This window comes from Leucopleurus acutus (assembly GCF_964270905.1).
Source record: "Leucopleurus acutus genome assembly, chromosome: 1".
Taxonomy (NCBI): domain Eukaryota; kingdom Metazoa; phylum Chordata; class Mammalia; order Artiodactyla; family Delphinidae; genus Leucopleurus; species Leucopleurus acutus.
This window is the reverse complement of record NC_139142.1, coordinates 93,455,218-93,478,670: the sequence shown is the minus strand read 5'-3', so window position 1 is coordinate 93,478,670 and position 23,453 is coordinate 93,455,218. Positions and strand designations below refer to the sequence as shown.

Genomic DNA, 23,453 nt, shown 5'->3' with positions numbered 1-23,453 from the left:
CAGACTACTCTAGCTAGTGAAGTGCCCTCACTATTCACCTGAGATGTCACCAGCTGCACAAAACTACACGGCATCTGTCTTTGTCCCCAGAGCAACCACAGCTGAGTCCTGGGAAAAGGACAGGAATGGGGTTTCATGGTCACAGCTGGACTAGCCTCAAGTCACATGCACCTGCTTTTTTAAAGATGAATCTAGTGTGGATCTACATCTTGTTCTCAGGCCCCAAGCCCAGGGTCTGCCCTGGCAATCCTTCCTGAAGGCATTTTCTGGGAGTTCTGGACCAAGGCTCTCTGCCCCTCTCCCCGAAGTTCCCCAATTCAGTCCTGGGTCCTGTCATCTCCCCGCCCCCAATCCAGGCAGCTTGGCCTATCCCTAGGTACCTCCTTGCCTTTCAACTTGCACTTTTCACACCTAAGTTTTAATTGAAGGGCTTTCTGTGTAAAAGGAGGCCCAATTTCAAGCTATCATGAAAAATAAAGGGGCTGGCATTTGAAAAGCATTTTTAGGTGCCAAAGAATAACCTCCTCAACCCATTTCCAGCGTAGATGCGATCCCGCCAGTCTCTCCTAAGTGGTCTCAATAGCTCCAGCCCACATTCACTGAACAGCTTGGCTCTCATTCTATCACTATAAAAATCAGAAAGAAAGAGGCTTTTCCTGTGCCTCTCAACAGGGCTTTTGTGCCTGTAATTCCATCCATTTGAGCATTTCTCTAGCGCTCATTACTGTCACACACGGGAATGCTGAAAAGGGACTCCCGGAGATGGAAGAAAGGTGCTTAAGCCACAAGGGTTTCAGAATAAAGGATCAAGCTGTTCTGAAGATATTTAATTTTCTGTGAGGGCTGAAATGTGACTTGAGTAACTCAATTAGCATTTTCTAAGAAGCCACGGGATTATGGCTTTTCTCTCTGAGGCTAAACTAAGCGAACAAGAGTCAGACTTGGACACAGAGTTCCTCAGAGAAGCATCTTTCTTACCAGCCCACCACTCCTATTAATCACTTACATAAATCACAGGTTTAGTCATTCAACAGACTCAACCAGAGTTGAGCTCCTAACACACAGCAGGTAACGAGAGGTACTGGGGAGAATATTGCAGAAGAGGTTTCTTACAACTGCACACACACTGTGCACTGTGAAGTGACCAGGACCTCCCCAGAGCCTGGGGCCATAGACTGAGGAGATCCAACACAAGCTTCAGATGGCTTCAAAGTCTTGTGGTTATCTTTAAAGTCCATGAGAGCTGTGCATTTACTCCATAAAAGGATTTTTTCTTTCTTTTTTAAATTGAAGTAGAGTTGACCTACAATATTATATTAGTTTCAGGTACACTACATAGTGATTCAACATTTATATACATTATAATATACATAATACATAAATATACATAAGTCTAGTAATTTGTCACAGTACAAAGTTACTGCAATAATATTGACTATATTCCCTATGCTGGACACTACATCCCCATGACTCATTTATTTTATAACTGGAAGTTTGTACCCCTTAATCTCCCTCACTTATTTCACTTACCCCCTAACCCCCCTTTCCTCCCTGTTTGTTCTCTATATCTGTGAGTCTGTTTCTGTTTTATGTTTGTTCATTTGTTTTGTTTTCTAGTTTCCACATATAAGTGAAATCATACAATATTTGTCTTTCTCTGTCAGACTTATTTCACTTAGCATATTACCCTCTAGGTCCATCCATTTTGCCGCAAATGGGAAAAATCTCATTCTTTTTTTTTTTTTTTTTTTTTTTTTGTGGTACGCTGGCCTCTCACTGTTGTGGCCTCTCCTGTTGCGGAGCACAGGCTCAGGATGCGCAGGCTCATCGGCCATGGCTCACGGGCCCAGCCGCTCCGCGGCATGTGGGATCTTCCCGGACCGGGGCACGAACCCGTGTCTCCTGCATCGGCAGGCGGACTCTCAACCACTGAGCCACCAGGGAAGCCCTCATTCTTTTTTAGTGGCTGAGTAGTATTCCATTGTTTATATATACCACATCTTCTTTAGCCATTCATCTATAAATGGGCACTTAGGTTGCTTTCATATTTTGGATATTGTAAATAATGCTGCAATGAACATAGGGGTTCCTTCTGGCTATGAAGTTTCTGCTAAAAAATCAGCTGATAGTCTTATGGGGGTTTCCCTGTACATAACTAGTTTTTTATTGCTGCTTATAAGACTCTTTAACTTTTGACATTTTAATTATAATGTGTCTTGGTGTGGGCCTCTTTGGGTTCATCTTTCTGGGGATTCCCTGTGCCTCCTGGACTTGGATGTCTATTTCCTTTGCCAAGTTAGGGAAGTTTTCAGATATTATTTCTTCAAGTAGGCTTTCTGTCCCTTTCTCTCTCTCTCTCTTCTTCCTATGGGACCCCTGTAATTCAAATGTTTGCTTGACCCAGAGGTCCCTTAAATTATCTCATTGTTTAAAATTCTTTTTCTTTTCACTGTTTTGATTAGGTGATTTTCACTATTCTGTCTTCCAGATTGCTGATCTGTTCTGCATCCTCTAATCTGTTATTGATTCATTGTAGTGTATTTTTCATTTCAATTATTGTATCCTTCAGTTCTGACTGGTTCTTTTTTATATTTTCTTTCTCTGTTGAAATTCTCACTGAGTTCATCCATTGTTCTCTAGAGTCAGTGGGTATCTTTATGACTATTACTCTGAGCTCTTTATCTTATAAATTGCTTATCTCTGTTTAACTTAGTTCCTTTTCTGATGTTTTGTCTCGTTTTTTCATTTGGAAGGTATTCCTTTGTCTCTTTATTTTGCCTAACTCTCTGTGTTTGTTTCTATGTATTAGGGATGTTGGCTAAATCTCCTAGTCTTGCAAGAGTGGCCTTACGTGAAAGGTGTCCTGTGGGGCTCAGTGGTGCAATCCCCCCTGGTCACCAGAGCACTGCTGTGGGCATGCTGATGCACGGGACTGGCCTCAGTGCAACTGACTTTGAGGCCAGTCTGGGACTATTGTGGGTGCTCTGTGGTACGGGGCTGGCCCCCTGGAGTGGGAGCCACTTTGGAGGGATGCTGGTGCCAGCCAGGGCTGCCCAGCGGTTGGGGCAGGGCAGAAAGTGTTTTGGAGGGACCAGCTGGAGTGGGTCCTCAGGGGAAAGTCAGGGTGGGGCACACAGTGTTAGTCAGGTTGATGGACAGTGACAGAAATGGTGCCTGCCAGTGCTTCCATCCCCAGAACCCTGCCCCTCCAGCACACGCCTTAAAATTCATCAGTGAGTCTCCTTCTCATGTGACCCAAGCACTTTCAAGCTGCTGCCTCTGTGCTGGGAGTCAGAGTGAATGAATGTGTGTGAAAGCCCCTCAGGAGAGTCTCAGTCTCCCACAGCCCTTCCACTCGCCTAAACGTAAACCTTACTGGTTTGCAAAGCCAGGTATTATGGGGGCTTGTCTTCCCAGTACAGATCTCCCAGGCTGGGGAGCCTGATGTGGGGCTTGTAGCCCTTGCTCCTCAGGGAGAATCTCTGTGGCTGTGACGTCCCTCCTGTGTGTGGGTTGCTGCACTGGGGGTGTGGGTTGGACTAGACTGTGTCTCTACCACTCCTGCCTATCTCACTGCGTCCTTTGCTTTCTATTCTTAGTTTAGAAAATCTGTTCTGCTAGTCTTCAGGTGGTTCTCAGAGATAGTTGTTCTATAAGTAATTGTAGTTTCAGTGTGTCCATGGGAGGGAGTGAGCTCAGGGTCTTCCCACTCTGCCCTCTGGATGTGGACCTCTCCATAATACATATTTAATGCAAAAATAATTTCCCTCTGTTTCCTCAGAATGCTACACCCCCTTCTCAGAGGCAGGAAATGCAGGTCTGAAATCAGGCACCGTAGGCCCATCCTTGGGCCTGGTTAGTGCCTGGCTGGGGCAGAGGGTGATGAATTGGGTGACTGGCCTCAGCACAAGGTACCACACATTTCTAATTACCCAAGATCAAGTTATTTTCCATGGCCATATTGAAAATATTATTATTTTTCATAATTACATTATAATTGGTTTTTAGCCCAGTAAAAACATATGGTAAAAGCAAACCAACATGTATTTTCATAACCTAAAGGGTTCCTAGGTATTCATTCTGTCCCTGGCCCATTGGTCAGCAAAGGTGCTCCCCACATGAGCTTCTGAAGGGCAGGAGGCAGGCGTCCCTGCCCTGAGACAAGAGGCTGGTCTCTCTCAGACTCTGGAATAATCACATCAAGACCATTCCCCTGGGACTTCCCTGGCGGTCCAGTGGTTAAGACTGTGCTTCCACTGCAGGGGGTGTGGGTTCAATCTCTGGTCAGGGAACTAAGACCTTGAGCAGCCAAAAGAAAACAAGAAAAAAGACCACTGTGCTCTTCCCCTGCCCCATCCACCAGCCATTCCAGGTCCTAAGGCTTGATGTGCCTTGAGGTTAATTCCCTCCCTCCTTTCTACTTGTCCTTGATTCACTGCGTGGAGGGGGACAGAGTATGACCAACCTCCAGTCCCACCCAGCACATAGTAGGCACCACACAAAGCACTCTTCATAAAAAGTATTTTCTTAACTAATTAGCGGTTTGCATCTAGAGCTTCCCATTCAAGCTGTATGTATGATATAGGGAAATAATTACTTCTGGTAAGAGCTCTCTACTATTTAGCGAGGTCTTTTTCCTTTCTTTTCCCCTTTAAAAAACTAATGGAAATAAGGAAAACATCAATGACCTCAGTTCAGGGTACCACATATTTCTAATTACCCAAGACCTAGTTATTTTCCATGGCTGTATTTCTGTGGCAATACCAAAATTATTATTTTTCAAAATTATATTACTATTGATTTTCAGCCCATTGAAAACATCTGGTATACAAGTAAGCCAACATATATTTTTATAACCTAAGGAGTTCCTAGGCGTTCATTCTGCCCCAGCCCTTTGGCCAGCATATGTGTTTCCCGCATAAGCTGCTCTTGGTCAGTGCTCGGCCAGCCTACCTGTCAGGCAGATACCCCTGGTGCTGTTGCACAGGTCCACCATCACTCGGATCTGCAGGAAGAGAGAACCATTAATAGCGGTATGGTAGGCAGTGGACCCTGAACTTGCCCTTTATTCAGACAAGCAGAAAGCAATGATAAAAATTAACAAAATAACTTCAGGAGAATATGTAGAAGTCTGAGGAAAAGTTAACCTAAAACTGAAAAGAAACCCTTAAAAGATCTAAAGATATTTTTATATCTGCAGCTCATCTATCAACATTGTCAACAGAATCTCCTTGATTTCTACCAAACTCTGAGAAGGCCGAGGATGGGGAAGGAATCACCAAATCTACAGCCAGGCTGGCCCCTACAGTGTCTGAAGGGCTCAATCTGTGGGTCTGAATAAAGAGGGCTGGTGAGCTTAGCAGCCAGAAGCAAACACTTAACTATCTGAGTGAGTACGGGTGAGGTACTTAACTCCTTGACACTTTGGTTTCCTCTGAAATTGTAGATTATATGAGTAGCTGTCTTGAGGGTTAGGCAGCTCCATGTCTGGCATGTGGAAATTGCCCTTAGAGGAGTGATTCTCATGCCATGTGGACATTGCCTACTTGCCACTGGATGGCCACCTGGAATACATGGTCACTGCATTGTGGTACCATCCTGACACCTGGTTCCCACACACCACTTTACACTCCTCCCCCCATGCATTTTCCACGCTGCTGCTAATGAGCTTCACAAAACTCAAATCTGATCAGGTCAGTCCTGCTTCAAACACTTTTGTGACTCCTTGCTGCTCTGAAGATACAGCAAAATTCCTCCTTCTCCGGCCTCAGCTCACACCATTCCCCCCTCCCTTTCTGTTCTATAGTTCCACTCTGCCTCAGTTTGCTCATCTGTAAAATGGGGATATTTGTAGTACTTACATCTTAGGATTGTTGTGAAGCTTTAGTGAAGTTATATGTGAAGCTCTTAGAACAGTACCTGGCATGTAGGAAGCACACACAAAAGTGTTTTCTGTTTTGTGGAGGCAGCAGAGAGTGCAGATAGAGGCATGAATCCTGAAGTCAAACTGCTTGTGTTCTAATCATGGCTTTGCCATTCACAAGCAGTGTGACCTTGGGAAAATTACTTAACCTCTCTGTGCTGCAGTGTCCTTGTCTGTAAATGGAGTTAACAGTACCTACCTTACTTAAAGCATGGTTATGTGGATAAATGAGTGAATACATGCAATACTCTTACAACAGGGCCTGGCATATGATAAGCAAACTCTATTTATGCTACTGTTTTGATGGTTACTTGGATATGCCTGGAATGACTTAGTTAATTTATCAATTTACCATCCAAGAATTTAAAATTTATACATAGAGCAATTTTTAGACCCAAATAATGTGGCATTTCAAAACTGTGGGAAGAAACATTATTAGTTGGGAAATGGAGTTGAGACAGCTGGATAGAAATGTGGGGAAAAATTAAAAAGATGGATCCCTGTTTCACTCCTTACACTAAACAAGTTAAGTGAGCCCCATTAATCAAAAAATTAAAAGTTAAAAACAAACTAGTGAAAATACTGAAGGAAACCTTGGGAAAAATATTTATAATGGTATTAGAGTGGGAAAGACTTTTCTAAGAAAGAAACAACCCTCATGCTATATATAGGAAAAATGTGATAAATTCAACTGTCTAATAATTTAAAATTTCTGCAAGAGGTAAAATACTACAAACAATAACAAAGGAGAAACACAAACTGAGAAAAATAATTGCAAAGGGCTTGTATATAAAGAGCTGTTACAAAGCAATAAGTAAAGGGAAAAAAACAAAGGAAAATGGGCATTGGAACCAGGCAGAAAGTTCAAAGAAAAAAAATAGTGCCTTATCTTCACTTACAGTTGAAGAAAAACATCAAATTATGAAATACTATTTTTACTTCTTAGGTTTGCTAATAAAAAGAATAACAGAACACTTCTCACAAGGGTGTCAGGAAAGTAGCACTCTCATATTGTGTTGATGGAAATGTAAAGGGATACTGCCTCTTTGGATGGCATTTTGACAATAGCTACTAAAATTTAAATGGATCTACATTTTGACTCATCAATTCCACTTTGAGATTTATTCTACAGATACACTCATATATGCATGAGAAGATGTAAGTACAAAGATGGTTGTTGCAAAAATGTGGGCAAAAGCAAAAACTAGAAACAACGTAAATAATTATCAGTGAGGTCTGGTTAGAGAAATTGTAGCATATTCACATAAGGAAATACTGTGAAAAAGAGTAAATTTAAATCCATAAAGCTGATACTGAAAGATCTCCAAGATAAACGAAAAAATACAAGGTACAGAACAGTATGTATAATGTCCTTTCATTTATATAAAAAAAGTAGTACATACGAAAATGCTACTTTATGCTTCTCTCTTGCTGCTTTCCATATTCTCTCTTTGTCTTTGACTTTCTAGAATATTTCTGGAGAGAAACCTAAGAAGGAGAACTGAAACCTAAAAACTCCTCCTCAAGTAAGGAGCAGTAGAGAGCCAGGGTCAGAGGGAGCTATACTAAGCATGATTGGCCCTTCTGTTCTATTCAAAATTTTCGCTGATTTCTCTCTCAATTAAACTCTTTGTAAAAAGAACATGTTTTGGTTTGAAGGGAAAATTTGTTTTGTCTTCTACCTAGGTTTATTTTGTTTGCTAGGAGATCCAGAGGGAAACTTGTACGGTATTTACTTTTTGTGAAGTGTGTCAGCAGGTGCTTACTAACTGCTCTAGACATTTATTGTGAAATATATCATACATGTCACAAAAATATGAAAGGTGTGCCAACAGTTTAAAGATGAATAATAAAACAAACATGTATACACCACCTTCAGCTAAGCAAGGCTTTAGAGCATCCCAGGTGCCCCTCCCAAAACACACCCTTCCCTCCCAGCCACAACCACTCCCTGAGCTGAAGTATATTGGGCCATGAAACTCTCCCTTCTGTACAGATAGCAACAGAGAGGCTTAGCGAGGTGAAGTCATTTATTCGGTCACACAGCTTGCTCTTGGAAAAGACAGGCTCAGCTCCAGGTTTCCTGATTCCAGGTTTACTGCACTTTCTATTATGGCTCTGATGAGTATCTTAACGTAACCAGAAGAAATTTCGATTCACTGTGTTTAGTCATGCTCATAAATTAATGCAATCAGCTGCACTACAAAATTTATCGTCTTAAAAAATGTATAATTGTCCATTGAGAGGACCATTAGAGGCTTCACAATGCTTCATTTGTTGCCTGGGGGATCACAGCAGAAGGAGTAGTTAGAAACAACAGAAGCATCAATAGGGAAAATTAACCTTTCTCTCTTTTATGCTCATCACTGGTCTGCAGTTGGCACAGCTTCTATAAAAAATGACGAAGAAGGAGTTTTCATTCCCTGATCTTTTGGCTTCATTTATATGCTAAAAGCTAATTTAGATATTTACCAGTAAATTGTGTTAATCTTCACTCGGGAATATTCTTTTAACAAACATGGCCTATATAAGATTATACCAAGGTAAAACATGGTATGAAAAGGTATGGCCATAAGAAAATCAGAAACTTTTTTTTTTTTCCCTGATAATAATGATTAAGAGTTTGGAAGAAAATAAGAAAAGTCAAAATTGAAAGTCACAAAATCTAGCTTGTCAAATTAAGGAGTCCTATTTGGTATACAAGGCTTCCTAGATCTTGATTTAGGATTTGAGAACGGTGAAGCTGGAAGAGGTCTTAGAGCTCATTGTCCTGGGGGTGTCAGGCAGGACCCATCCAGGACGTGGCCCTGCCCCTTCTCGAGACCATCTCCCCCTGCTCTCCCCCACTGCTCTGCTCCAATCACACTGGCCATCATCACTGGTCTTTGCCATGCCTTATAAGGCATGGGGACTTGTTTTCAGCTTTGACAACATATGGCAGCAATGGGAGAAAAGACAGCCAAAATGGGTCCCATTAGTGACCTGACCAGACCTTCCAGTTTTCTCTCTGGATACAGAACTGGTCTCACTGGATCAGTAGGACTCATGGGATCTTAGGAAATTCATGGGCAAGGAAGGGGCCCCTGAAGAAAAGTAATGGACTTCTTGTTAATCTGGCATCAGATGGCTTGAGCTGGCTCTAATTCAAACTAAAAATAGATGGGACTAATTTGGCAGCCTCTATGAGAAAGAAAATGCTATGAACTGGGAATCTCACTTGCAGGAAGCTTATACAAGGATATCTGGGCAAGAATGCTTATTGCAACATTGTGATGGCAAAGGCATGCAAAAAATCTAAATGTTCATCAGTAAGGCACTTGTTAAACAGATGAGAAAGAATGAAGTAGATCTATATGTACTAATCTGGAAAGATGGCCTTGGCATACTGTTAAGTGATAAAAGCAAGGTGCAGCCCAAGCCATATAACACAATACAACTTTTTGGTTGAAAAATAATATTTAGATGTGTCTGGATAAGCACAGAGAAAAGTTGGAAGGCTCATGAACCAAACCATTAACAGATTTTTTTTCTCCTGGAGACTGAGACTAGGAGATAAAAGGGGGATTTTCATTTCTTAGTTTGTATTGTTTTAAAAGATATGTTGGGATTATGGGTGAAGCCAAAAGATGGGTCTAATGATCCAGCTTTCCCGGGAATCCAAATATCATGCCTTCACAATAACCCCCATCACTTGGAATAACCTGGACAGATCTCTGTTGCTTCTAGACAAATGGACATAGAATGAACTAGAACAGCTGTCTAGTGAGTTTCAAATTGTTCATTAGTCATAAGATTTTTCTTTTTCCCACATAAATTGCCAACCCTCCAAATAAAAAAACAAATAGAATGAAGCTAGTCTGGGTTAACTTATCTGTAAAATGAGAGGGTTGGACTAGATAGATGATTTCAAACTCTGCTCCCAGGAGGAATCAGGGGAGGAAGTGGGGAGGGACACCTGGAGACCTAGAGTCAGGGGAGGAGGGATAAGAAAGCTGAGGTCCAAAGAAAGCAAGTGAAGTAGCTGGCCCAGCCTCCCCTAGCTGGTTCCAGAATAGAGTCCTGTTTTTCCTCCGCATCTACTTTTTCATACCATTTAGCCTTTGCAAAAGGAATTGTCTGAAATTCAACAGGAAATGCAAATTTTTGCTTTAGTTTACTTTGAATGTGAATAAGATATTAGATTTTTACCAGTTGATTATGCATCAACTTCAAGAAATCTCTTCTGTGCAAAAGAGAAAGGTTTAATCAAAAGTGTTTCTCATCAGAATGAATAGAGCTAAATGCCGTGTGCTGCCACTGATCATCAGAACACAAAACCTCAGGTGGTTGGCTGGCCTCCCTCTTGAACTCCCTTCCTCTCACCTTTTACTCTCAGGACTGATTCACGAAAAAGTAAGGGAGCAAACCTGCCTGTCATCACCAGTTTATGTATTGCTAAAATAATGTGTCCTGTCATGGCTCCTCTGAAGTTCCCCAAGTACAGGTTCTAGTTTGCTGGGGGGAACAATGTTTAAATTCCAAGTCACCTTTCAGATCTGACCTATTTTGTAACTTAAATTCCATTTTCTTAGACAACTGAATACCCTTTATGGTGCTCCTTAATTATGCAAATTTCTGTTATTTTGTGTACGCAAATGATCCTTTAGAAAACATTGAGCTATGAATGTGGTGGCCCAGCTGCTGCAGGGTTAGACCACAGGTATTGGCGGAATCCCTCATGGGGTCTGAAGCTGCGGTGAGCTACCCTGGACTCATCCCTCTGAAAGGCAGGAATTCACACTGGGACCAAGACGTGGTGATGACAATCTGCAAACCCCAACAGGAAGGTGGGGTTTGCTATGTATGGGGTGAAATACTGAGTCACGACCTTCTTCCTGCAGCCCCACAGGAAGATCAGCCAAAGGTCTAGGCATTTGTCACAAGTGAACAAACCCTGGCCATCCCACACTAATGGCCTGGGGCCGAGTGCTCTTGTCAGTTGAAACTGGTATCCTCGGAGCCCAGCTAAATCCTAACGAGTCTTCCCCAAAGACACCCATTCCCACTAACTGCCCCCTTTACAGCCCAGCAGCATCATCACATGGCTGCTTGTTGGCACGCTCTGTCATGTTTTTCGGGCTCCTCAACCAGATAGGCTCCTATTGGTAGAGACGTACTCTTCCTGTACACCGCATTCACTCATCTGGTCCCTCTGCCAGCATCAGAATGGCATTGAGCACATAGTAGATATTCAATAAATACTTCATTATTGACTACTCAATCAATTGGGAGGGGAATGTGCTCTTCAACCAAAGATATTATTCCTTCTTTGACCAGCAGTATATGGGAACCGAACATCTAGCATGTGGTTACCTGTTTCTCTTTGTGCCCGTTTGCTTAAGATAAACTTTTTGGCAAACACTCCACTAATCCTTAGAAAATAGGAGCTTGGAGATGCTAGGGTTATCCTATAGGGTCCCTGATACATGGCTAACAGAAAATAACAGAAACACTTCACGCTGTCTTGAGTAGAAATACCTGGTTAGGGCTGAGTTGGCCAGGTAGAGACTGGGGTGCTGAATGAAAAGGAGTCTCAAACATCAATGAAAATGCAATGCCATAGGGAAAACATGGTATTCCCCAGCTCTTCCTCCTTTGCTAAGTAGATCAGAATGGAGGTGAAGACCAGCCTGCCCTCCAAGGAGCAGGGGTCTCAGACTACTTGTCCCTAAGGCATTTATTTTCCTGAGTAGCTTACAAGGGCTGAACTGAATTGCTAGTGACGGTGCGGCCTCCCATCGCCCTCTTTCTCACCCTGCCTCAGTAATTGCCTGGATTCTCTAATAAAATGCTGAACAAACACTTAACATGTATTGCTTTAGAGTCCACCCACAGCCTTGGCCAGCCCTCTTGCACACAAAGGCTGGGGAGTCACAGAAGTTGAAGCAGCTCAGGCTGGGCCCAGGCCTCCTCAGCAATGCCAGTTGGAAGGGGCAGTTCCAGCAAATGCCCTCACCCAATGTCTCTGGCAAGATTACTTTCAGCTCGGATCAGGGCCTGGGGGAACAGCCCTGTGACATTTATTAACCCTGGGGACACCTAAAAATGCATGACAGAAGTCCCTGAAGGAGCAATTCCTTCCCCAGGTGTGCTTGGAGGCCTTCTTTAGGTCTGACCTGATGGGGGAGATGAGTGACTTGCTTCTTGTTGGCTGAGCAGGATCCCCTACTAGCTCCCCAGCCCCTTGACAAAACAGGACTCATGGCAATACTTACCCCAGGGAGTGGCTGTGAGGAGTAAATGAAGGAGTCCTTATAAAAACAACTTTTTGGTGTTCGTACTAGTGTTACATAAACATGATTTCTCATGATTTGAATGTAAATCAGCTGATTCTGCTTTTTAAAAAATCGTCAATTCATACTATTTTAATCAAAGCCTGATTACTAGTTTCGAAATGTAAAACAGAGTAGGATTTATAGAAATAGCCAGATATAAATTGATAATTGCCCTAACCCATTAAATATAAGCCTCGATTGGTATTATAACTCTCTTCCTAAACCATTCCCTTCTCCCACCAGGAGCCCCTCAGGTGCCAGCAAGCCCCAGTTCTCAGCCTTGTCCTGTCTGCAGTTCAAGCAGCTGCCTCTCAGGAATGGCCTGTCCTTTTGCATTTCCTCCTGTCGTCTGCTTAGTTGGGAGCTGCTGACAGCCTGGACTCCTCACGCTAACATGCTGACCCGGCTCCAAAACCAGGAGTGATGGGCCACTCTCAGAGGAGGCTCAGAACGCCTTCTCCCACTACCTCCTGTGCTCACACCTTTCTTCCTCCAGGTCGGAGATAGACCCAAACATGGAGACAACATGATGTTTTATGTACTTATACTGCATCTCATCCTGACACAGTTCTCCCCCAGTCATAAGAAAAAGTAGCAGCTAAAAATCAAGTTACTAAGTTCAAATCCAACTTTAAGAAGTTGTTTTGTATTGAATTGCCTATTTTCAAGCCCAGCAATTGTACAATTTATTCTGGCAAGTTGTTTCTTAAAGGGGAAAAGCTCTTTCTATCTCTGTGTATTTTAAACACATGCAAATGTAATGGAACAGCTTTCAAGTGAAATTATATGTAACTATGAGAAAATATTGGTAACTATTTGATCTTGAGACTTGAGGTAGGAAAGAACATTTTAAGCATAAAAGCAAAAGAAGAACCCATAAATGAAGGACTTTATAGATTTGACTACATGAAAATGGAAAATTTTAAATACTCCCCACCAAAAAAACCCCCAGCAAACAAAATTAAAAAATAACACCCAGGGCTGAACGGTGTGGTGTAAAGAACATGAGTTTTGGGAGTCAGATACAGCTAAGTCTGATCTGAGTGCCAATTCCTTCACTCACTGGCTCTGTGTCCTTGAGCAGGATGCTCTCTAAGCCTCAGCGACCTGTCTGTAAAATGGGAATAATCATAATAATGACAATAATAGCAACTACCTCATAAGGTTGTTACTAGGATAAGGACTTTTTTGACACACATATGTAAAGCTCTTAGCATAGTGCCTGGCAAGTTTTAGGTTCTCAATAAATGTTATAATCATTACTAAGGGAAAAATATTGCAACACGTGTAATACACTAAAAGCAAATAGCTTTTCTATATAAAAGGTATTTGTAAGTTAGTAAGAAAAAATTTTTAAAAACAAATTAAAAAATGAGTTAAAACATGAAAAATCTCCCACAATGATTTCAAATCACCAATAAACATATGAAAAAAAAATTCATCCTCACTGTAATCAAACACCTGCAGCCCCCTCCCTGATGTTAGGGATGCAACCTGTCCCAGGGTTGGGTCCCACTTATTTATTTATTTATTTACTTAGTGTCCTACAATTCAACTAATTCTTCCTTTCAAAAACTTGTGTTTCAGGTGTACAGTATTATAGTTCAACATCTGTATACAGTAGAGTAGACTACCATAAGTCTAGTTACCATCCATCAACACACAGTTGACTACTTTCACCCAACCCTCCAACCTCCTTCGCCTCTGGTAATCACTAATCTCTTCTCTGTATCTATGAGTTTGTTTTATTTTGTTTCTTGGGTTTTTTGTTTAAGATTTCACACTTGAGTGAAATCATATGGTATCTGTCTTTCTCCATCTAATTTCACTTAGTATAATACTCTCAAGGTCCATCTATGTTGTCACAAATGGCATGACTACATTATGTTTTATGGCTGAATAGTATTCCATTCCATCTTCTTTATCCGTTCATTCATCGATGGGCACTTAGGTTGTTTCCATATCTTGGCTATTGTAAATAATGCTGCAATGAACAAAAGGGTGCATATATCTTTTCAAATTAGTGCTTTTGTGTTCTTCGGGTAAATACCCAGAAGCGGAATAGCTGGGTCATATGGTAGTTATATTTTTAATTTTTTGATGAATCTCCATACTAATTTCCATAGTGGCTGCACCAATTTACAGTCCCACCAATAGTGCATAAGGGTTCCCTTTTCTCCACATCCTCCCCAATATTTGTTATTACCTGTATTTTCAATAATAGCCATTCTAACAGGTGTGAGGTGATATCTCATTGTGGTTTTGATTTGTATTTCCCTGATAACTAGTGATGTTGAATATTTTTTTCATGTGCCTGTTGGCCTTCTCTATATCTTCTTTGGAAAAATGTCTATTCAGATCCTCTGTCCATTTCTTGAATCAGGTTTTTGTTGTTGTTGATGTAGGAGTTTTTAAATTTTGGAAAATAACCCCTTATCGGATATATGATTTGCAAATAACTTCTACCATTCAGTAGATTGTTCTTCGTTTTGTTGATGGTTCCCTTTGCTGTGCAGAAGCTTTTTAGTTTGATTTGGTCCCATTTGTTTATTTTTGCTTTTGTTGCCCTTGTCTTTGGAGTAAGATCCACAAAAACATAGCTAAGACTGACATCAATCAGGTTACTGCCTATGTTTTCTTCTAGTAATGGTTATGGTTTCAGGTCTTTCTTTCAAGTCTTTAATCTATTTTGAGTTAATTTTTGTGTATGGTGTAAGATAGTGGTCTAGTTTCTTTCTTCCTTTTTTTTTTTTTGGCATATGGCTGTCCAGTTTTCATAACAATATGTACTGAAGAGACTGTCTTTCTCCATTGTATGTTCTCTACTGCTCCTTTGTCATATATTAATTGTCCATATATGTGTAGGTTAATTTCTTAGTTCTTAATTCTGTTCCACTGATCTATGTGTCAGTTTTTGTGCCAGTATCAGTATAGTATAGTATAGTACAGTATAGTATAGTATAGTATAGTTTGAAATCAGGGAATGTGATACTTCCCCAGCTTTGTTCTTCTTTATCAAGATTATTTTGGCTATTCAGGGTCTTTTGTAGTTCTGTACAAATTTTAGAATTATTTGTTTAAGTTCTGTGAAATTTGCCATTGACATTTTGATAGTGATTGCGTTGAATCTGTAGATTGCTTTGGGTAGTTTGGACACTTTAACAATATTAATTATTGCAATCCATGAGCACAGAATATCTTTCCACTTATTTATGACTCCTTCAATTTCTTTCATTAATGTCTTGTAGTTTTCAACATATAGGTCTTTTACCTCCTTGGTTAATTTTTTTATATAAATTTATTTATTTTATTTATATTTATTTTTGGTTGTGTTGGGTCTTTGTTGCTGCACACAGGCTTTCTCTAGTTGTGGCAAGTGGGGGCTACTCTTCGTTGTGGTGCACAGGCTTCTTATTGTGGTGGCTTCTCTTGCAGAGGAGCACGGGCTCTAAGTGCACGGGCTTCAGTAGTTGTGGCTCATGGGCTCTAGGGCGCAGGCTCAGTAGTTGTGGTACATGGGCTTAGTTGCTCCACGGCATGTGGGATCTTCCTGGACCAGGGCTCGAACCCGTGTCCCCTGCATTGGCAGGCAGATTCTAAACCACTGCACCACCAGGGAAGCCCCTCCTTGGTTAATTTTATTCCTAAGTATTTTATTCTTTTTGATTTGGGTTTGCATTGCTAATGGGTTTGTTTTCTTAATTTCTCTTTCGGATAGTTTGTTCTTAGTGTATAGATATGTCACAGATTTTTTTTTTTTTTTGCCCACACCAAGCAGTTCTGAGGGATCTTAGTTTCCTGACCAGGGATCGAACCTGGGCCTCCTGCAGTGGAAGCGCAGAATCCTAACCACTGGACTGCCAGGGAATTCCCACCACAGATTTTTATATATTGATTTTGTATCCTGCTACTGTTCTGAATTCATTTATTAGTTCCAACAATTTTTTGATAGAGTCTAGGGTTTTCTATGTATATTATCATGTCATCTGGAAATAGTGACAGTTTTTACTTCTTCCTTTCCTATTTGTATACCTTTTATTAATTTTTCTTGCCAAGTTTCTATGGCTAGAACTTCCAATACTATGTTGAGCAACAGTGGTTAGAGTGGGCATCCTTGTCTTGTTTATGATCTTAGAGGAAAAGTTTTCAGCTTTTTGTTGTTGAGTGTGATGTTAGTTGTGGGTCTGTCATATATGGCCTTTATTATGCTGAGGTATGTTCCTTTTATACCTACTTTGTTGAGAGTTTTTTATCATTAATGGATGTTGAATTTTGACAAATGCTTTTTCTGCATCTATTGTATTAAAATATATCTAGTCTAAAATGTGAAGTGGATAGCTGGTGGGAGGCAGCTGCGTGGCACAGGGAGATCAGCTCGGTGCTTAGAGGGGTGGGATAGGGAGGGTGGGAGGGAGACACACGAGGGAGGAGATATGGGGATGTATATGTGCATGTGGCTGATTCACTTTGCTGTACAGCATAAACTAGCACAATATTGTGAAGCAATTATACTCCAATAAAGATGTTAAAAAAAGTTTATGCTGTACAGCATAAACTAGCACAATATTGTGAAGCAATTATACTCCAATAAAGATGTTAAAAAATAAAATACATCTGGTTTAATGTGTCATTTAAGTCTGCTGGTTTCCTTATTGATTTTATTTCTGTATGGTTTATCCATTGATGTAAATGGGGTGTTATAGTTCCCTACTGTTATTATATTACTTTTAATTTCTCCCTTTAAGTCCATTACTATTTGCTTTATATATCTTGGTGCTCCTCTGTTGGGTGCATATACATTTATAAATGTTATATCTTCTTACTGGATTGACCCCTTTATCATTATCTAATGCCCTTCTTTGTCTTTTAGTACAGTCTTTGTTTAATGCCTATTTTGTCTGATATGAGTATATCTACTCCAGCTTTCTTTTCTTTTCCATTTACATAGAATATTTTTTCCATCCTTCAACTTTGGTCTGTGTGTGTACTTACTTCTTCTTCTGTTTTTTTTTTTTTGCAAAAATCTTACCTCTTCTTCTTTTTTTTTGTTGCACTTTTTTTTAACTTTTTATTTTATGCTGGAGTGTAGCCAATTAATAATGTTGTGATAGTTTCAGATGCACAGCAAAGCAACTCAGACATAAACATACACATATCCATTCTCCCCCAGACTCCCCTCCCATCCAGGCTGCCACATAACATTAAGCAGAGTTCCCTGTGCGATACAGTAGGTCCTTGTTGATTATCCTTTTTAAATATAGTAGTGTGTGTGTATACTTACTTCTGAAGTGAGTCTCTTGTAGGCAGTATATAGATGAGTCTTGTTTGTTTGTTTTTTTCAATCCATTCAGCTACTTTGTCTTTTGATTGGAAAATTTATTCCATCTACATTTAAAGTAATTATTGATAGGTATTTACTTATTGCCATTTTGTTAATTGTTTTCTGGCTGTTTTTGTGGTTCCTATTTGTTCCTTTCTTCTTCTCTTTCTATCCTTGTGTTTTGGTGGTTTTCTTTAGCGGTATATTTCAATTCATTTCTCATTTTCTTTTGGGTATTTACTATAAGTTTTTCCCCTGTGGTTACCATGAGGTTCACATACAACATCCTATGTAAGTAGCAGTCTGTTCCAAGTTGGTAGCAACTTAAATGTGAACACATTCCAAAACTTTATATTTTTACACCCCTCCACATTTATACTTGTGATGAGACATTTTAAATCTTTTAATTTTATGTATCCCTTAACTAATTATTTTAATTGTAGTTAATTTTACTACTTTTGTATTTTTAACATTCCTGGTTGCTTTATAGGTGATTATCCACCAGCTTCATATAATATTTACTTTTTCCAGTGAAATCTTTTACTTTCATACGTTTTCATATAATTAATTAGTGCAATTTTTTTCAGCTTAAAGAAGTCCCTTTAATATTTCTTATAGAGCCAGTTTAGTGGTGGTGAATGTCTTTAGCTTTTGCTTAACTGGAAAACTCAATTTTTCCTTCAATTCTGAATGATCGCCTTGCTTGGTAGAGAATTCTTGATTGGAAGCTTTTTCCTTTCAGCACTTTGAATATGTTATGCCACTCCCTTCTGGCCCATAAGGTTTCTGCTGAAAAATCTGCTGATAGTCATATGGGGTTCTTCTTGTATGTAACAAGTTGTTTTTCCCCTGCTGATTTTAAGATTCTCTCTTTATCCTTAACTTTTACCATTTTAATCATAATGTATCTTAGTGTGTGTCTCTTTGGGTTCATCTTATTTGGAACTCTCTAGGCTCCCTGGTCTTGAATGTCTGTTTCCTTCCCCAGATTAGGAAAGTTTTCAGCCACAATTTCTTCAAATAATTATTCTGGCCTTTTCTCTCTCTCTTCTCCTTTTGGAACCCCTATAATGTAAATGTTATTCCACTTGATGTTGTCCCAAAGTTCTCTTAGGGTATTCTTCATTTTTTTAAATTATTTTTTTCATTTTGCTGCTCTGTTTGGGTGAGTTCCATTGCTTTGTTTTCCAGTTCACTGATTTCTTCTTCTACCTCATCCAATCTGCTGTTGAACCCCTCTAGTGGATTTTTTTCAATTCATTTACAACTTGTTTGGTATTTTCTTATATATTCTATCTTTTTGTGAAATTCTCACTGCATTTGTCCATTCTTCTCCTGAGTTCAGTGAGCATCTTTATGATCATTATTATGAACACTTGATCAGGTATATTGCTTATCTCCATTTCACTTAGTTCCTATTTTGAGGTTTTGCCTTGTTCTTTTAATTGGAACATATTCCTCTGTCTCCTCATTTTGCCTAATTTTCTGTGTTTGTTTCTATGTATCAGCTACCTTTCCCAGTCTTGAAGAAGTGGCATTATGTGGGAGATGTCCTGTGAGGCTCAGAAGTGCAATCCCACCTGGCCACCAGTGCCAGTAATCAGGGGTGTCCCCTATGTGGGCTGCATGTGCCCTCCTGTTGTGTCCAGGTTGTAGCTACTCCTGCGGTACATTGGTGGCTGAAGCTGGCCCCATGAATGGTTGTGCAGCCTGGTTGTGGTGGCTGTTGTATGCTGGTGGGTGGGGCTAGTCCTTGAAATGGCTGTGTGGCTGCCACGGTGGCTTCCACGCACTGGTGGATGAGTTATTGCACAGCTGGCTGTAAGGCCTGGCCAAGGCACAGGGGTAGGCAGGGCTCTTGGTGGGGCATGCCCATTGATGCTAACAGGTTATATAGACATTTCCAAAATGGTGCCCTCCAGTGCCAGTATTAGCAAGGCAGCCTGAGATCACAAAAATGGCTCTCGTCAGTGTCTCAGTCCCAGGGTAGTGTCCCAACTGGTTCCTGCCTCTTTGGCAGATACTTCAAGATTAGTAAGTGGGTCCCCCTCACCTATGGTCCAGGCACTTTCAATCTGGTGTTTTTGCACTGATTTTCAGGTTGAGTGAGTCTGTGCATGAGCTCTTTAAGCTGTGGTTTTCTGTTCTCTGGAGTTCCATAATTTTCCTGGACATATTTCCTGTTGGTTTTCAAAGCCAGGTGTTTTGGGTGCTCATCTCTCCTGTGCATGATCTAAGGGCTGGGGTGCCTCATGTGGAGCTCAAATCCCTTGCTCCTCAGAAAAAACTCTGCCTTTGTGATCCTTCCCGATTGTGGATTTCCATGGCCAGGGTGTGGTTTTTTTCCTTGGCATGACCATATTTCTGTTTCTCTTGTTCGCCTTGATGTTGTCCTTTTACCTTTTGTCCTGGAGACTCTGTTCATCCAGTTTTCATGTCCTTTTTAGAGGGAATTATTCCATATGTAGTTGTAGATTTATTGTATCTGTGGGTGGAGGTGAGTTCAGGATCTTCCTATGCTGCCACCTTGAACCCTCTCCTGGGCCCTCCTCTTTTAAACATCAAACTACCAAGCCTCTAATATCTTCTCCCACCTGATCTGGCCAATGATTCTCCAATTTAGGATGTATTAGAATCACCTAGAGTGTAATCTACATACAGATTTCCAGACTCAACCTCCACTGATTCTGACTCAGCAGATCCAGAATGTAGCCCAGACATCAGCATTTTTAAACAGATCCTCCCAGGTCTCTTTGATGAAGATGACCCCCACCCACACTTTGAGAAGTTCTACCCTGTACCATCAAAAACAAGGGCTTGTTCCAGCATCTTTCAGTTCCTGCAGTCTCTCTCTCTCTCTCTGTTTTCCTCTCCCAGAAAACTCCCTAAGAACTCAGACCTTGAGAACAGAGTCCTGACTAACGAGGTGGGGCTCTTTTTGTTCTTCTCCTGATGATTCTTCAGCAGTTAAAAAAAAAAAAAAAACCAGAAAGGATCACAGGGTAATTTCTCCATAAGTCACCATGCTTTGTTAACTTATTGACATGCAAACCACTTTTAAAATTAGAGTTTTTATATCTTTCTGTATTTTCCAAGTTACTATAATGGAAACATTAACAATCAGAAAAAAAGTTGCAAAACTCCTAGTCATTCTCACACTTCGTATATCATTCTAGCAGTAGCTCTGATGTCTCTTTCCCAAAAGTCTTTCTTCCCCTTCTCAGGTTGGAGATGTTCTTATCTCCCCCACAGCATCCCTCACTTCTCCCATCAGGGCACTCTTGTCATTGCCTGGTTACTTGTTTGTTCCCCACTAATTGTAAGCACTTTGGGGAGGGGAAGTATATATCTTGTTTATTTTTATAACCTCAGCACATAGCCAATAGCTTTCCACACAGTAAGCTGTGAATGAATGAATTCTTCATTCCTCAGCAGGAAAGAGAACATTCAAGAAGCTAGAGGCGGGCTTCCCTGGTGGCGCAGTGGTTGAGAGTCCGCCTGCCAGTGCAGGGGACACGGGTTCGTGCCCCGGTCCGGGAAGATCCCACATGCCGTGGAGCGGCTGGGCCCGTGAGCCATGGCCACTGAGCCTGCGCATCCGTAGCCTGTGCTCCACAACTGGAGTGGCCACAACAGTGAGAGGACTGCGTACCACAAAAAAAAAAAAAAAAAAAAGCTAGAGGGAAGACTGAACATGGTAAATAGAAAATTAAAAAATATTAAAAAACACCCAATTCAAATTTATAGAAATGAAAGTTAGAATGTCTGAGGTGAAAAGTACACTGAGTGGGACTAAGAGCAGAAGAAAGATTAATGAATTTGAAGACATAACAATAGAAACTAGACAAAATGGAACACATGGAGAAAAAAGACTTAAAAAGCAAACAGGTCATCAGTGAGCTGTGGAAAAACTTAAAGTAGCCCAATACATGTGTAATTAGAGTCCCTGGCTGGCCGGGTGGGCAGAAAAATATCTGAAGAAATAATGGCAGAAAATTTCCCAATTTTAATGAGAACTATAAACCCACATTTCCAATAAGCTCAGCAAAACACAAGCAAAAGAAACATGAAGAAAATGACACTAAGGCATATAATAATAAAACTGCTTAAAACATTCAGTAAAGGGTAAATCTTAGGAGCAGCCAGAGGAAGAAAAGACACAACCCACAGAGAGGAACAAAGACAAGAACAGCAGGCTTCTCATTGCAAACAGGCAAGTGAGAAGATAGTGGGGTGACGTCTTTCAAGTACTAAAAGGGAAACATTCTCAATTCTATATTCAAAATAATTTTCAAGAATGAAGGCCAGGACTTCAGACATTTCTTACATCTCCCTCTATCATGCTCCACCTAAAACGAACCACCTACCGTTCAAGGGCCTTTTTCCCTTTCTGAAGCCATGCCCATCTCCCAAGTTTCAGCTCAAATGCCACCTTCTTCTTGAAACCTTTCTTGATTGCCCATTGGATTTTATTCTTACTTCTCTTCGGGTCTTACTACCCTTCGTTCTGTCATATGTGCTTGAGGATCTTCCCCTCCCACTAGCTGATGAGTTCCCTGAGGGCTCCTTTCTTGTTTTTCCTATCACCACAGTGTGCACCCACACTGCCTGGAACAGGCGCTTAGCATCTGTTATACTGACTTACATATTACCTAATCCCTGAAAGATTTCTTTTAAACTTCTTTCCAAGGTATTTCTGATGACTTAGAAGTACCTATTTATTCATTAACAAATACTTGATAAGTTGGGCCCTATGTTTATAAAGGTAAGACAATCTCTGGGTACAAAAAGCTTGCAATATAGTTAATTAATATAATTTGTTGTTTATACAAGAGTTTTAAGTAAAATAATCTGGGTTTAATAAGAAGTAGATAGACTCTTGGTTAGAAACTCCCTGTGTCCAGGTCATGAGTATTATCATGCTCAGCATCTCCACTATTTCCTGGGTATACCTCCAACCGGAATTCCTTCCCTCCCAGACTCTGGTATTCAGCTGCCTCTTCAATATCTTCACTTGAACATCTAACAGAAATCTCAATGTCAACACACCCCAAACTGAACTCCTGATATTCCCCTCAAAATTATTCCATCTGCAATTCTTCTATCTCATTAATGGCAATTCTATCTTTCCACTGCTTGGCCACTAACCCTGAAGTCACTGAACTCCTTTTTTCCCCCCCTCATATTCAAGCTGTCAGCAAATTCCATCAGCTGGACATCAGACATATCTAGACCCTGTCCATTTATCATTCTACTGCTACCACCCTGGCCTCAGCCACTGTCTTTTTTTACTGCAGTAGCTAAATAAATGGCCTCCCTGCTACCACTGCCCACCCTCCCCACACAGAGAGTCTAGTCCCATCATAGTGATCCTTTGAAAAGGCAGGTCAGATCATATCACTCCTCTGCCTAAAATCCTCCAAAGACTCCCCATAAAGGCTTTACAACAGCCTGCAAGGCCCTACTTGAACTGGTCCTCCTGTCTTTCCTTCCCCCAGTTATCCTCTCCCAGTCTTCTTGCTGTTCCTTGTGCTCTGGGGACACTCTCCTATCTCAGGGTCTTTGCACTTGCTGTTCCCTCTGCCTAAACAGCCTGCCCCTAGATTTCCACATGGCTCACTCCCTCACCTCCTTCAAGTTTTTGCTCAAATGTCACCTTCTTAGTGAGGCCTTCCCCACCCAGAAGACTTCCAGTTGCATCTTCCCCTTCCTGCTCCCTAGTCCTCAACGCTGCTTTATTGCTCTTCACAGCACTCATCGCTTTCTAATATTGTAGATAATTTACTTACTTTGGTTCTTGTCAGCTCCTCCCCCCTTCCCCCACTGAACATAAGCCCCAACAGGACAGGGATTTGCATGGTTTGTTCATACTGTTTCTTGTGCACCCACAGTTGTG

General features: G+C 40.9%; 1 protein-coding gene across 2 annotated transcripts in view; it reads right to left on the bottom strand.

The window, feature by feature from the left end:
• Nucleotides 1–23,453, bottom strand: part of GLDN (gliomedin) — a 67,092-nt gene that overhangs the window by 32,241 nt on the left and 11,398 nt on the right. For both annotated transcript variants that reach the window (XM_082849564.1, XM_082849565.1), the window contains exon 2: nucleotides 4,954–5,005. In XM_082849564.1, the coding sequence (XP_082705690.1) occupies nucleotides 4,954–5,005 (52 nt within the window). The remainder of the gene's footprint in view (nucleotides 1–4,953; nucleotides 5,006–23,453) is intronic.